Here is a 15,477-nt window from a genome sequence, read left to right as displayed (position 1 = left end):
GGATACAAGATAATATTGTAAATTAAAATACAATAAATGGTTGTTTATCATATAAAACAATACATTGTTGTGTTTTATATACGGCAAAAACCTGTAAAACGTATCCAGTAATATGTTGTAATTAATGTTTACAGTAATTAACAACACTTTTACAGCACTTTATTGGCAACTTTTTTGCCTGTTCTTTACTGTAAATTCTACAGGAAATTTGTTACAGTGTAGATATTAGCAAGGCCTTTAATTCTGTTTTCCTTAAAACAACAGGAGGACATCTGACAGATGTGTTGCCTGGTGAGATCATTTAATTTTTCTTCACGTCATTGATCCTGTAAGAAAATACAACAGTTTATTGGAATAAAGAAGATAATGGAATTACATTTTTTTTGAAAATGATATTCGACTGGTGAAGCCAAGTAAATTCACCCAACACCATCTGCATTCCTAATTCTTTTTTTATTAAAATTGAGCTTGGAAATCTTTTGAAGGCCTATTTAGGTTTCAGTAGATACAACACTGCCCATAAGACATTTCCGCAGCACCTCATAAATGTACATATGTTTTTCTTTAAAGATAGCTAAATGAACACATTTAATAAAACAACATTTCATTGACTGGTCGGCACTTTCATAAGGACTGAAATGGTGCAAAAATCAGCAGAGTTTGCTATCATCACTGTCCAAAGCACCTGTCTCTTGTGATGTGAATCGGTTTGTTTTTGAGCCACTTTGTACAATTCAGCAGAAACTGTGTCAGATGTGCTCTGTGCCTTTTTTTTTTTATATATATAGTGCAACGTTAATTCAATTTACCTTCATAATTAAGCTTTTTGATCTCCATACATATTCCCTTCAATGACTTCAAAGATACATTTTTGTAATGTGCACACGTTGTTCTACTCTACTCTATATATTTGTCCATGCTTATTCCCGCTCTTTGATACTGAAAGAAAATAAAAATTAGCACAAATTCCCCTCTATAATTTTTCACCACACTTTCACACCCCACAGCCTCCGCTCGTGGACAGCTGTGTGTCTTTTCATTCAGAATCAAGTGATACTTTATTATATTTTTCTGTTTTCTTGGGGGGCAGGAAAGCTTAGGCACTCCTTGCCAAGTCAAACAGCAGGGTTTATTTGTGGACAAGTGTAGGTAGAGCTGCGAGATAGAGATTCTTATGTGTGTGGGTGCCGATAAGTCTGGTTTCATTAGAGTGAAAAACAGACTGAGTGGAGACGAGAGAAAGGGAGAACAGAAGTTGACGTGTGAACTTTTGTCAGGGGAAGAATGGATAAGAAAAGTACAAGGAGGAGGTGGAAGGTTAGAACATTTTCACTATAGTAAAAGCAAAGAGAGGGATATCTCCCATGATTAGACCCTCACCCCTTGCCACAGAGGGGAAATATGACAGGACGGAAGGGAGAAAGCGATGGAAGAAAGCAAGGCTTTCTGTGGAAGCTGAGAGCAGCAGGCTTCAGCCACTGGGATTGTCCCTCTGGTAATCCCTGGATTTCCTAGACTGAGACACGAGGTAGATTTTCTGAGAGAAAGGAAGTCAGAAGACAAAGAGAAGCAGAGACAAAAGAGAAACAAGATTCAAAACTTCTCTTCAATTTCCTGCAGTATGTGGTTTGTACACAGGTATCGCTCCAAAGACAAATGTACTGTGTGCAATTATTAGCGTGTGTGTGTGTGTGTGTGTGTGTGTCTGTGGCTGTGTTTTTAAGTGTGCAGCATGTATAAGAGTATTAGCAGGGATAAAGATTTAAAGGAAAACATGGTTGTGGGTTGCTGCGGCTCATGCCAGATGAAGCACCGCTTACCTTCAAATGGGCAAGTGAAGCGAAAGGTGCCAAAGGGCTGTAAAACTATTTTGGTAATGCTCAGGCCGCATTTAAGGTGTTTATATGCTTGGATGTTGTTGTTAAAGCCTTTGACACATCACACGATTCCCTCACAGTCAAAGTCTCGAGGACCGTTAATGATAAAACTGTCCGGACTTTGATGTGGTCTTGTGTGACACCATCTTTCCACCCTAATGTATTCAAGGTGCTTTTCAGAGCTTGCGTGGACTATTAAGCTCAGACAGCGGCAAGCTTTTTAAACACTCAAGCAACTCCTATACGTACTGTACATTCAAGCATGCAGCCGTAGTATAAGTTAAAAGAAAATTAATGCAAGGGTGTTTTTTTTTATTCATTATTTTTTGTTTCTGTACTGGGACTGTAAAGTGCACTCACACGAAATTGGTATCCACCCTTTTTTTGGTGGTTGCTCCGTGGGGAATGGTGATGAGATATCGCACTTCTCCTATTCTTGGGTTGCCCTGGATGTTATTTCAACTCCCTACATCCTCTCCTCTGGTCACCCCAGGGTGCTGTGAACTCAGGCTCCTCTTTTCATCTATAGCTGGAGCCCAGGGGGAAGCAAGCTCGGCCCAGAGGAACCCAGCGGTGCGTGTCCTGGGTCAAGGGTCTAGTTCTTCTCTTTCTCAGGCAATGAAACACAAGTGGCTCTCAGGGAGAGGAGAGCGGTGAAGGGGAACGCACCACCGAAAAAGATTGAACAGACCAGAGATAAAGACTGAGAGGGAAAACTGAATTGTAATTTGAGATGGTTTCTTTCTATTCTCTCCATAAATTAAATTAAAAGGGAACTACAGTGATTTCACATTTAAAAGCATGGTTCAACAAGGAGCTATGCAAAAGTGAAAAAAAGAAGAAGAAGTGATTTCTATGGGAAAGAGAGCCTACTTTTTCCTGAGGAGTTAATAGAACATTATTTAAATTTTGTAAACTATGTAGAGGAAAACAGATGATCAAGCAGGACAAATAAGGGTGGTCACCAGTGTAAGCCATTGCAGGTGACATTGGTTTCAAAAACTGACATGGCATGGGTCAAATTGTGAATCTTGATGCTTTACAACAGACGTTTTTGCAACCAGAAGACTATGTCCACGTTTTTTCTAAGTTGGAAAGACAGGAGTTTACCTCTGTAGCCTGTCTGCATATCTAACTACCACCGACAGAGCTGTGAGAGGTCAAGTCGCAGTGTGGGTACTGGTTTTGTGCCAGGTTTTGACAGAGTTATAGGAGTTCAATGTTAGAACAGTGCAGTCCTCTTTTAATAGGGCTTGCTGTGAACACGATAAACACAGCACCGAGCGTTCGGTGTTTTAATCTTTACTGTTTTTTTTTATTAAGACCACATTTCCCATAAACCTTCTTACTCTCTGTGACAGAGATATTGTTGGAATATGTTCCTCCTCTCTCTCTCTCTCTCTCTCTCTTTCATGTGTACTAGTTTGTCCAGAGAGGGATTTAGGATGAAGCCATCCACTGTTGCAATAAAACAACTTGATTTGGGCAGTAAAGTTGTGGTTTTCTACAAGACCCAGATAAGAAAGAGTGAGAATTGTGAAACATTGTTGAAGTTTTATCTTGACACATTTCTTCTGAAATGATATAAGTTTTTTTGAGGACATTTAAATAAAAACAAATGTATGTTGCATTCAACACAAGGCTATCTGCTCCAAGAATCATTTGTTTTATGGCTAAACACACAGAGACAACATAACATTGCATTAGTAAAGTGAGGCGGCTGCAATTTGGCTTGAGTAAGACTGGAAAAAAAAGCAGTTTTTTGGGATACATGCTAATTGCCTCTGCCCCACTTCTGTGCTGCTGCCGCATACACACAAATGCTCCCTCAGTCAGTTATGATAGTATCATTTTACGTTGAGCATACACATAATAACACATTGTTTACACACTGTAGTTTTAATGTGTCACGGATCATATTGGTCAGCAAGCATCCAATGTGATGATAGGACATTTGTGTAATGTGTTTTGTGTAACGCCTAAATAAAGACAAAGGTAAAAGACACTTATGGATAAATAAAAAGGAGCTATGATAGTTGCTTCACCACTTCACAAGTACTGGAATAGAGAAGGAAAACTGTAGGAAAATACACAGAAAGACAAACAGAGACATGCAGTAGAGGAGGGGAAGAGGGAATGTGTGTCGCAACAAAAACTTTTCAGTTCTCCTGCCTGATGCTGGCAGGAATCACCAGGGTTTCCTTCACCAGTCTGGTTATATGCCAGGCCTTTTGCCCATATGCCTACACTGAACTCACTTAAACAGAGGAGTCTCCCCCATCTGTAAAACACATGCTCTTCTAACAAGGCTTTATTTGTCTCATACCCTTCTTTCACACTTTCACATCTCTGGCTTTTGTTCTCTGTCCGTCTCATACCACTTCACCTCTCTCCCTTTGTTCTTCCTTCCCTTTTTTCTCTGTCAGTTTGCAGGAACAGTAGAATAGTGTCTGACTGTTTCACCTGACCAGATGAAGTTACGGGTCAGGGAAGTACAGGCATATGTTTTATTTTATGTTATTATGCATTTATTTATTTTTCTAATTTGGGAATCGCTGTTGTTGATGATTGCTTTGCTTTCGTTCCATTTATTTTACTGACACCTATAGCTGCCAACTAAACAGTAATCCGAGGTATTAGATTGTTTCCTCTTTGCCAGGGTTTAATGTTTGGCCTTCACAGTTTGACACTCCCTTCTCTTGTATCACAGCCTGAAACCCTTCAGTGCCATCCATCACTCACATCCTCTGATTCAGATTTAGGGAGGAATTCTAGTGGAGTGATGAAGTCGTCAAGAGTGAGCTCTCTCGGTTCCAGCACCTTGTCATCAGCACCTACTCATTACACACTTCAGTCCTGTAAAAACATGCTAACACTGTTAGCGTGGCTTTAATGCACACACATGTTGATAAATGTCATTTTAGTTTAGAAATATAAAAGATCTGTGATATTTTAAATGTTTTTCATTTGTTACTCCCACTCCAGCCTGAGCCCTTTCTTTCTGTTTTCCTTCCAGTGCTCACTAATGAATTTTTGGAGTGCTTTGCTCAGCTTACAGGTTCCAAAATCATCCATATGCTTTGCTCCTTCCAGCTTTGTTCTTATAAATCTTTTTTTTTTTTCTTTAATTACAATTAGAGTTTCTCACGCATGTATTGAGACAAAAGAGAAAGGAGCAAAGAGAAACCTGCAGTGGAGTCAACTGTGTGGTGAACAACTGGAGTCAGTGCTATAGTTACTTTGAAAAGGCCTGGCTGTTAAAGATCCAGTTTGACAGAGAGATTGGACCCCTTCACCATGAGAACAAGCACTCCGTCTGTCAATACACGCGTGCATGCGCACACACATATTTACTCTGATGCATATACATGCAAAGTGTACACACACACACACACACACACACACACACAGGGAATGTTTTCCCTCGTTCTCCTCCTCTCCCTTTCTCACACTGATTGACATGTGCACTTATTCAGCCCGGCACACACACTCAGGCGTCATGGTTACAGCTGCAGTGATGTTCAATCCCCGGGAGACGGACAATATTGAAATAAGAATTCCCTTAACAACATAACGACATGCACACACGCACTCACAACACGCACAAATACGCGCCTTTCATACCCTCCACCCACTAATTCACTCACCCTCCCTGTCATGCCACATCTAGTGCAGTTTGCCATGTTAAGAGAAACTACTAAGGCTGGCTGCATTACAAAAAGCCACAGGTGTGTGTGCTCTGCCAGCCCGAGACCTTGACACCGCCCATGAGACCTGCTTTGGTGTTGCTTTTGGAAAAGAGTGCCAAAGGACTTGGGGAGGGGGGCAACTTGCTGGCACAGACTCAGCAACTGCAAAAGCCAAAGGAGCTACTGTAACCAGTTAGTCAGGTATTATCCTCTTTGGGCCTGGCATCACACATTCACATTACCCTGAATTTGGAGCAATAAAAAGAAAAAGAAATCCTATGTGAGATGTAACTAGAAAATTAAATGAGGTATAGTGTCATTACTGAGTCAGTAGGGGTGCTTCTGGGAATGGGAAGTCTGGTGCTGAGCTGAGAGAAGCATAAAAAACATTTTTTTTTTCCTGAACTGAAGTGGTCACAGGTTTGCTGGAGGCCTATTCTTTGATTATGCGCCTCTGGCAGGGTGATGATGGGGCGCTAAGCATAACAAAAAAAACATGCTGGATGAAGTGTGCGTCAAAAAGAATAAACAGGATCAGACTGCATTCTTGGTTGTACAGTACAGTGGGAGGGAAGGCTCAGGATCCAATGCTGGAAGAGATGAGAGGAGGAAGTCGACTCTTGGAGTGAAAGTGGCGAAAGAGCTGGCAATAAGAAAAGGGGATAATGAGAGTTACTGTATATGTTGTTAGCTCATCAGTTGTCACGTTGCATTAGATTAAAAACATACACTGAACTAAGTCAAAATTCGGGTTCACAAACATAATGTGCGAGAGTCAAGGTTGAGCTTTGAGCGTGGTTGTGATTATCCCAGCATTAAGGTTACCTGGAGTTGAAGCATTCAATATACACAGTATGGGCATTTATGATTGCAAAAAATATAACTTAATTGCAAGAATTACGACCCAGCCTTTTGACATCTGCTTCAGTCAGTTGTGCAGCTGGATCGGCCTTAAGCTGCTCCATAAATCATGCAGGCCATGACGTTCTTCCTGCAGTGTTTTCCAAAAGTGCTGGTTAAGGTTCTTGGTAATTAGTGCGGTGTGATTTGAAGATATGATGAGCTGAGTCACGTTTTTTTTTTTTTTTCAACTCAAGCAAACAGAAAATGCTTCATTGGGTGCAAATCTACTGTGTAGTCCTGGAAATAAATAAAACAATAAAGCATGTTTCCCTTCTTATAAATACCTCCTTTTTTTGTGAGAAGGCTGAACAGTGATTGACAGCTTGGTCCGGGTTGCAACGACAGTCAGAGGTGGTGCGGCTCAGAGGTTAACCCTTGGTGTCACAGACAGCTGTCTAGTCATTGGCTGGTTGGTGGCTGCATGCTGTAAATTCTCTCTAAAGAGGGTTTACTGGTGATTTTAATGGGAGCTGTAAATTTAAGGCACACTGGTCCTGGTGAAAGAAAAGTAACTCCTATTTTTAAAGGGTCTCGCTCTCACTCTCTATGATTTCTCCTCCATTCAGAAGAAAGTCAGTGAAGTGTAATCATGTCTTCTGTAATCTGCTTTTACCTGTAGTGAGCCTAAATCCAGAATATATGAACATTTCATTTCTTTTTTAAGGCATATTTAAGACATATTTTTTAAGGGGCAACACAACTGGCACAATTTCTCCCTATAGCAAATGCCTCCTCTGCACATGGCAGAGAAATCCAAGTCTGTGCACACAGAAACTAACAGCAGTCCTGTTTTTTTTTTCTTCTTTCTCTGTCTCCCTGCAGGTGCTGTTTGCCTTGAACCAGACGCTGCTACAGCATGAGGGAGTTCGAGCAGGAAGCCTGCAGGGCTCCTACACCACTGAGGACCTCATAACACACTACAACTGCGGTGACCTGAGCTCCATCATCTTCAACCATGACACCTCGCAGGTTTGTCTTTAGATCATCTGACTTGTTGAGGTGTTAAAACTTTGTTTGTGTAACGACTGAACAGTAAACAACATAATCAAGCCTCTGTTTAGAATCAATTCCTGGTTTGGTCAGTGGTTCTGTGTCTGTGTGAGTTGTGCAGATTGGGGTCAATTGTATTATTGCTTTGCATGGTCATACAATAGATATCAAAACTATAGTATGAACATTTTCATTTTTCCAATTCAATTAAATGCAGATATCATGCACATTGAGACATTCTACGGCTGGAAAAAGTAGATATTTACAGTGCAATATCATAAAATACAAAACATTTTAGTGTTGATTAAAGATGAAAAGAGCATAAGTGAGTACTTTACCAGTTCTTAGTTATAGGTTGGCGATGCACTACAATTAAGTGTCCTTTTTAAGTCATTGTGTTATTCCATGACGTAATGAAGTGACAGTGCATTCAATAAAGAGATGAAAAGCTTACGGACATACAGACGTTAGTGTTCAGCAGATTTATAGTCTTGGAAAAAAACCTTTCACATTCCTTGAGCCACTTGTCAAACTGTTCAATACAAAGATGACGTCAACAGTTTTATGTTATGCCAGATGCTGCATTTTTGGTAAATGTAGCAGCAATGATGCACTCACTGGCTTGATGTTGATGCTTTCTCACTTTGTGAAGAATAAAGTGATGACAGCAAAAGAATGGAGACATATTTCCTACAATAAAAATGTTCACACAAATAGCAACTACTTGACGCTTCTGCCCAAAAAGGTGTCCGAAACTCCAAATCTGTCAGAGCCTCCATTTAACCAGCTAACATCCACTTCACTGCCATTACTCTCTCATCCACTCAGTCTTTTTAGGCTTTCATGTCAGTTCCACAAAACTGCACATTACCATATTAATCCGTCCCAACCTCAAGTTACTCGATAGTGTCACACTTTATTAGCTCTGGACTAAATACACCATCTGATCCCCTGTAGCTCTATGCTTCCTAACATAGCCTCTGCTCCTGCTGTGATGGCCCGCTCATCCGTCTTCATACTGAGCTGTCAAAAGGTCATTCGATATCGTTTACACACACGGTAAATACATCACTCTCCATCTCCACCTTCAAATTCACGTTCACTTGCAGAGCATCCTCATTACACGATTACTTCCCATGCTGATCTAAAGTGTCATTAAATATAACACACCATGTATTTACCACTGAACCGCAGGGACTGCAATTTGCAGTAGAGACACAGTAAAAGAAAAAAAGATGTGCAGTGCACCGTTCAGACATCTTGACTCTATTGTTAATCCTCCCGAACTCTCTGTGTCTGTTTTTATCCATCTTTTGTACAGCTGGGGCCGCGAAGAGCTTTTATTTATTTATGTCACCTGCAGTCAAATGCTTTATACCAGTTTGTCTCTGCTCCTTATATCACAATAACGTGTATCAACATTTCCCAGCATATGCTTAAGCAATTAGGTTGTCCCTCTGTAGCCAGGAAAACTTTGAGGGCTTAAAAGAGCAGGTGTTTTTGATAGATAGGACCTTTTCCTAGAGTTCTCCAACACCCACGATGCTCTCCAAGCTCTATCTTCATTATGTGAGACAGAGGTCGACGATGGGCCCCAGAACACAGCACAGTAGAATGATGCAAGGGAATTTAATGCATTTTAACACTCAACTGCTCCCAAATCTATCAGAGACACAATGTCAAAATGGGACAGAAGAAAAAAACACTTGGATGCATTCATTGTGTCATGTTCAGGGGAAAGAAAATAGAATGTGCACAAAATGTTAAGGAAAAGATGAAAAAAAATGACTTCAAACAGGGAAATCAGAGAGAAAAAGAAAGCAAAAAAAGGAAAAAGCTGGCAGGATAGACTGATGAAGCAAATGAGTGCAGAGAAGCAGAGGGAGAGGTGGTGAGAAAGGAGAAAATATCTCGCTGTCACTCCACATTTCCTGTGCAGGTTGGGACAGAGAGCAGCTTATGGACTCCTGCGATAACTTATCTGCATTTACTGCTGCACTCCCACCTTGACCCCTCTCTGACCGAACCCTTTTTTTTTTTCCTCCCATCATGAAACGCTCACACTACTCTCACCCAGCGGAGCAATGATGAAGCACTCCTACTTCGAGTCTGGCATTGTTTTACCACTTAACTGCTGTATTTAGAAGCAAATAAATGAAACGTGTAATGTGGCTTAAAATATACAAACCATTTGGATTTGATCAGGTCTTGAATTCAGCGACTTGCCAAATAACAGTAAAAAAACACAACATTCAACGTATTTAACTGACTTTATTCGCTGAAATGACTTGCCTTTTCACATTTTATTACAATATTACATCTATATAACTAGACACATTTGTCTAGTATCATAAAACGATGTTGTATGATGATGTATGCAGAGTGGAGAGCAAGTCGAAGCGAAATCTTTTAAGTAGTTTAACAACCTCTCTCCACTCTAGAACCTTTCATGCAATACACACCAATTAAATTCTGTGACTTTGAAGTTTGAATGAAGCTTCTACATTGAATTATGTGGAACCAGTAAGTAACATGACTGTGTCTGAAGTGTGTTTCTTTAAATTGTCTTTGAAAAACATTTAATATTTTAAAAAGTTTGACAAAATTCTGAATGGTCTGATTAATATCCTAATGAACGTTTTGTAATTTGACTGAAGTTTGAAGTTGAAGGCGTTGAAGTATGTAGAACTAGTTAACAGACAAGTACAACAACCTCAAACATGGAATTAACTGTAAAATAATAGCAATAATGAGAAGAAGAAGAAGACAAAATGGCCTGTCTGATGGTACCAAAAACGACTAAAATCAATACAACGGAACCAGTGATAGAGACTTTATGTATTCCACCCTACATTGCCCAAAATGCAACTCAACAGTCAGATGTGTTTCATATTCAATCTTCAGCACCATCTGATATGGCTCCAATTGACATCCCTTCTGTGAAAGCTCCCCATTTGAAGTGCATCGCAAATGACAGAAATAAATACTCCGATTGCAGTAGGTGTGAATCAGAACATTTCAATGTGAAACAGATGTGCGGGAGAGGGAGTGAGAGAAAATGTGTCAGATAAGGGTTTTGGATGAGCACTGGAGAGCAACACCTTGTTCACATGTGGTACAATAAATCCCCTCACGCGCTCAGGAGTCACGAGACACCTCACACACAGACACACGCTGATTTACGCACCATTCGCAGCAGCTCGGCTGTTGTGTCAACTTGTAACTCAGTTTCAGATAGACAGAGGCTGCACGCATGCATGTGTGTGTTCCTGTCACACTCAATACAATCCCAGATTTAACACATCTTGCACTCACAACCACAAGGACGCACACAGACATAAGAATAAAGACAAGGCTCTGTTTCTTCCAACTCCAAGACCTCCAACATTTGATTTTTTTTTCCAACCTAAGGAGGAAATGAGAAGACTGTTTGCTTCACACACTCATACTAAAACAAAGAGGAATGACAGTTATGCTGTATGCGAAGACCACTGTGGTTTTGTGACATTCTTGGTAAAGGGAGGAGTCCTCCATTTGTTACAATCTTCAGTCTCACCATTAGATGTCAGTAATTCCTATAAACTGGACATTTAACATCTAATGCTAATATTTGCAAAGTAGTCGGTGTGGAGGTGAGGAAGAGAAGAAGAAGGCAGTAATGCAAACAAATGAAACAACTTTCAAACTAGACCATTATAATTAGAATATGTGGAAAACAAGTTTGGCAACAAGTGAAATTCTCCTATATTTAGAAAACTATTTTTCTGGCTGCAAATGATATGTTGGAGCAACAGGAAATGGGGAACACACTGGTTTACTTGGACATGACATACCTCTGAAAATGTATATTATTATGTCAACAGGTAGAGCTAAAAAAAAATCTCTGCTGACTTCTGTTGACCTCTGCTCATCCTCACAGATAAACACTGTTGATTCACTGGTGCAGCAAAGAGTAAAGCCGACGTGGCCTCTCTTTGTACTGTTTGACTCTTTATGCAGCAATTGATCAAATTTAAATTACTCTTTTTGCGTGGTGTTTGAAATGATTCATTTTCTCACCTTTTACTTTCTTCCAGCTGCCTCACTTCATCAACAGCTCTCTGCCAGCCCATGACCGTACGACTGCCCAACAGATTGACAGCTACTTCCGCCAGGAGCTCATCTACAAACGCAACGAGCGGATGGCTCGCCGTGTGTCCGCCCTACTGCAGAGGAATCCTAACCAGACGTTCTTCTTCGCTTTTGGTGCAGGTGAGGTATAAGTCTGCTCCCCCCCGCGACCCTCATGTGGAGGATAAAGTGGTAGAAGGTGGATGGAGGGATGAATGGTGATGTGTAAGCATTCTTTCCAAACATATTCTGATTGGAGCTGAGTGTGTGACGTTTACATTTTAGCGTAAAGTGAAAGAGCCGTCAGGTTTTCTTTGGTCTGTGATCTTTCAATTTGCTCACTCTTGCACTTTAAAGCAGAACTAGTGATAAAGCAGGACATTAATGATATACAATGGTTCCCAGATCCATGGCATGTGCACACACACACACACTGTAACTCTCAATTATAGCCAGCTCCAACCTCAGAAATAAAGAAACCATGAGCTGTTTGTTTCAATTAGCATTCCTGGCTAATGCTGCTAATGTTGCCCTGAATGGCATTGTGTGTCCTGAGGGGGATTCATGTGTGTCTGTGTGTGTGTGTGTGTGTGTGTGTGTGTGTGTGTGTGTATTACAATATGAACATGTGTGTTTCCTCACCAAACAGGTGGCGGGTGTATGCCTGTGCGTCTGTTTACTGTATAATTGTACATGTGCAGTTAGTGCATCTGAAAATGGGCGGCACAGCCGCGAGGGTGAGTGGGTGTTTGTGTTTGAGGGAGGGAGGGAGAACATGGAGAGGTGTGTTTGTGCCACAGTCTCATATATTATTGCTGGATGTCTGATTCCTTCCTCCATCATTTCTTGGCCCCCCTAAACGTTAAAAAAATATATAAAGAAATCGATGTTTCACTGATGAGTGCATATGAGACATCCCTTTCTTTTACACACCATATTTATGAATGAAGGTGACCCAGTCCAAGTTATTGGGTTAAGAAACCCAATGAGGTAATATTACATATAAGAGTTTCTAACATTACATTGTGTCTCTGTATCATTTGCAATTCAATGTAGCCAAGTTAAAAGCTTTGATGTAGCACTAAAATTGAAAATGACATCTCAGTCATGACTCGTGGGCTCTCCCTGCCATGACATAGTCACGTCCTGCATCTTTTGTGCGCATAAACATTTTATGGCATCATTAAATTCAACCGCCCATTGAATAATTATTTATAAATCTCATGGTTTACGTACTTCGGTAGTGCATCTTGAGGGGATGTTGTTCCCTGGAGGTAGCAGGGAGTATCTGAAGTATGTGGAAACGATCCAAAATGGGACATCTCTTAATACAAAACTAGTGGACCGCCTCCAGGTCTGGCTTTGAAACTATACTACTAATATCTCACATGCCAACAGGCAACACAGGGACAAAAGAAAGGAAAAATCGAACAGTATGATTCTACAAATTGGAAAATGTAAACCTGTGAACCCAAAATATCATTGTTTTACCAGAGTGGCCAAATACTGTTGCTCTTAAGTTAAACTCATGTCACAGCTGTCATGTGCACCCCATAAAATGATCTGGGGCTGCAGGGCCCTTGTTGTACTTTCACCTAAAAAAAATACCTTGACACTGTATTTCCTCAGGTCCTCACTTGATTTAATGAGCAGTTGTCAGACACAGATTCCTCCATCTAGATTTAGGAAATCTTACTGTAAAATGTTACTCTGGCATTTCTTTACGGCAATAAAAGAGGCACATTTTCTCATTAAAATCTGTTCTATTGCAGGCTCATGTTTTCCAGATTTGCCTCTAAATGTTTAGCCGTTAGTAAAGCAGCTGTGTGTTTAGCTTCCCCGTGTGTCTAACCTGACCTGGGTGGACGGGAGGTGAACATATGTGTCAGGTCACCTACAGGCTGCAGCCTTGTGTGAGAGAGAACTGACAGCAAGTGTGAAGTGATAAGAACCATCCCAGTTGTAACCCGCTGCATACACAAACATATGTACACATGTATGCTTATACTCGGAATCATTCTTAAACATGCAAACAGTGCTTATACACATGCCTGTGGTAAACTATTAGTGGCCTGTGGGCCTCCAGAGTTGATCAAATGTTCTTTAGGGGGTCGCCACAGCAGATCATGTGCCTCCATTGCCCTGTACCTTGTGTCCTCTTCAGTTACACCAACTGTCCTCATGTCCTCCTTCACAGCATCCATGAACCTTCTCTGTGGTCTTCCTCTTTTCCTCCCACCCGTCAGCTACATTCTGAACGTCCTTTGTCCGATATAATCACTATCCCTCCTCCGCACATGACCAAACCATCTCAACCTTGCCTCTCTCACTTTATTTCCAAACCGTTCAACCTCATATCCATCCTGGTCACTCCCAATAAAAAGCTCAGCATCTTCAGCTCTGTCACCTCCAACTCTAACTCTTGTCTTTCAAACAGTGCCACTGTCTCCAAGCCATACATCGTATCAGGTCTCACAACTGTCTTGTAGACCTTCCCTTTAATTTGTACTGCTATACTTCTATCACACATCAGCCCTGAACACTCATCCCCACCCACCTGCACTCTCTTCTTCACCTCTCTTGTGCTCTGTCCATTGTTTTGGATAGTTGACCCCAAGTATTTAAACTCATCCAGTTTCACTACCTCTACTCCTTGCATCTTCACTATACCACCTGTCATTCACACACAGGAACTTTGTCTTGCTCCTACTAACGTTCATTCCTCTTCCCTCCAGTGCATATATCCATTTCTCCAGGCGTTCTTCCAGACAGTCCGTTGTCAACTTCCTCTCCGTTTTTCAACCATCTATAGTTGAACGTATATTCACTGCAGATGTTTGTGTTGCTTCTCCTCTGGTCAGGGCGTTTTTTTGAGCTTAAATTTTTCTGACGTTAACAGCTAGCTGCTCTCTTCTGGCATCCCATGTGTTGAAGTGCTACTGGCTTTGTGAAGCCAGCGTTTCACTTAGACATGTTTCCTTATTCTCTGACACATTTAGTCATTTAATGTCTTGATATAATACATTTCTTACATGTAGCACCTTTAACCATATTCATTTGATTATTTTTCTCTTAGAATTGCATACATGTAGTTTTCATTTTTGTTGAGAAAAAGCATAATTGAGCTAAAAGTAGTTGTAATAATAATATATCTTTTGGTAGGACAGAAGAATTACTGCAGTTCCTTTAGTCGTATTTTGCCATGGTGCACACTGTACTGTACACATGCATAGAGTTAATGCATACGTACAACTGTGATGCTCATTTATTCAGTTTTTGCTTATAATATGCATTAATGTCAATTAATGATTCACTTAAATACTGGGCCTTCCCTACTGGTTCCTTCAGGGTGAACTGTGAAACACAAGGAATTTCATATCAGTGATGTTAAATTAAATATACTAATTAAATAAATAATGTTCAGGCTACTAAAACACTTCAAAGGTTTCATTAAATTATTTCTCATCAAATAATGCTGATTTTTTAGCTGGTTAAGTGGAGATCTAAAGTAAACTATCTTCTCAAGTGCAAAATAAATGCAGCTGGCAAATTTAATATCCACACAAATGGTTACATCTTAATAGAAAACAAGTTTCACAAAAAAATATTCATCCTGATCTTTTAGTGACGGTAAATGCAGCTTAACATTTGTCTACCACACTAATACTTTTCATTCTCACTCTCCAAAAACATAGAGAAATTGACTTGGTTGGAATCTTATCTCAAATGACAAACTCCAGGTTGTTTTATTAATGCTTTGCATATCTTTTGATGCAGATTTGCCAAAAATGAGACACAAAAGCTCTGATAAATCAGGCTTAATAATGTTTCTCCCATGCTCTAATCACAAAGGTTCCCAATTCCCTCCTCCATTTCTATCTTTAGGACACTGACTCATGTCTTTGTGG

The 15,477-nt window shown here is 40.4% G+C and overlaps 1 protein-coding gene across 1 annotated transcript in view; it reads left to right on the top strand.

Moving 5' to 3' along the window:
• The window catches only part of trabd2b (TraB domain containing 2B), a 63,018-nt gene that overhangs the window by 30,596 nt on the left and 16,945 nt on the right, over positions 1 to 15,477 (top strand). The window contains exons 3-4 of the mRNA XM_058639453.1: positions 7,292 to 7,438; positions 11,536 to 11,710. Of these exons, the coding sequence (XP_058495436.1) occupies positions 7,292 to 7,438; positions 11,536 to 11,710 (322 nt within the window). The remainder of the gene's footprint in view (positions 1 to 7,291; positions 7,439 to 11,535; positions 11,711 to 15,477) is intronic.

Source organism: Solea solea, chromosome 9 (genome assembly GCF_958295425.1).
Source record: "Solea solea chromosome 9, fSolSol10.1, whole genome shotgun sequence".
NCBI classification, from domain to species: Eukaryota; Metazoa; Chordata; class Actinopteri; order Pleuronectiformes; family Soleidae; genus Solea; species Solea solea.
This window is presented reverse-complemented; position numbering and strand designations above follow the sequence as displayed.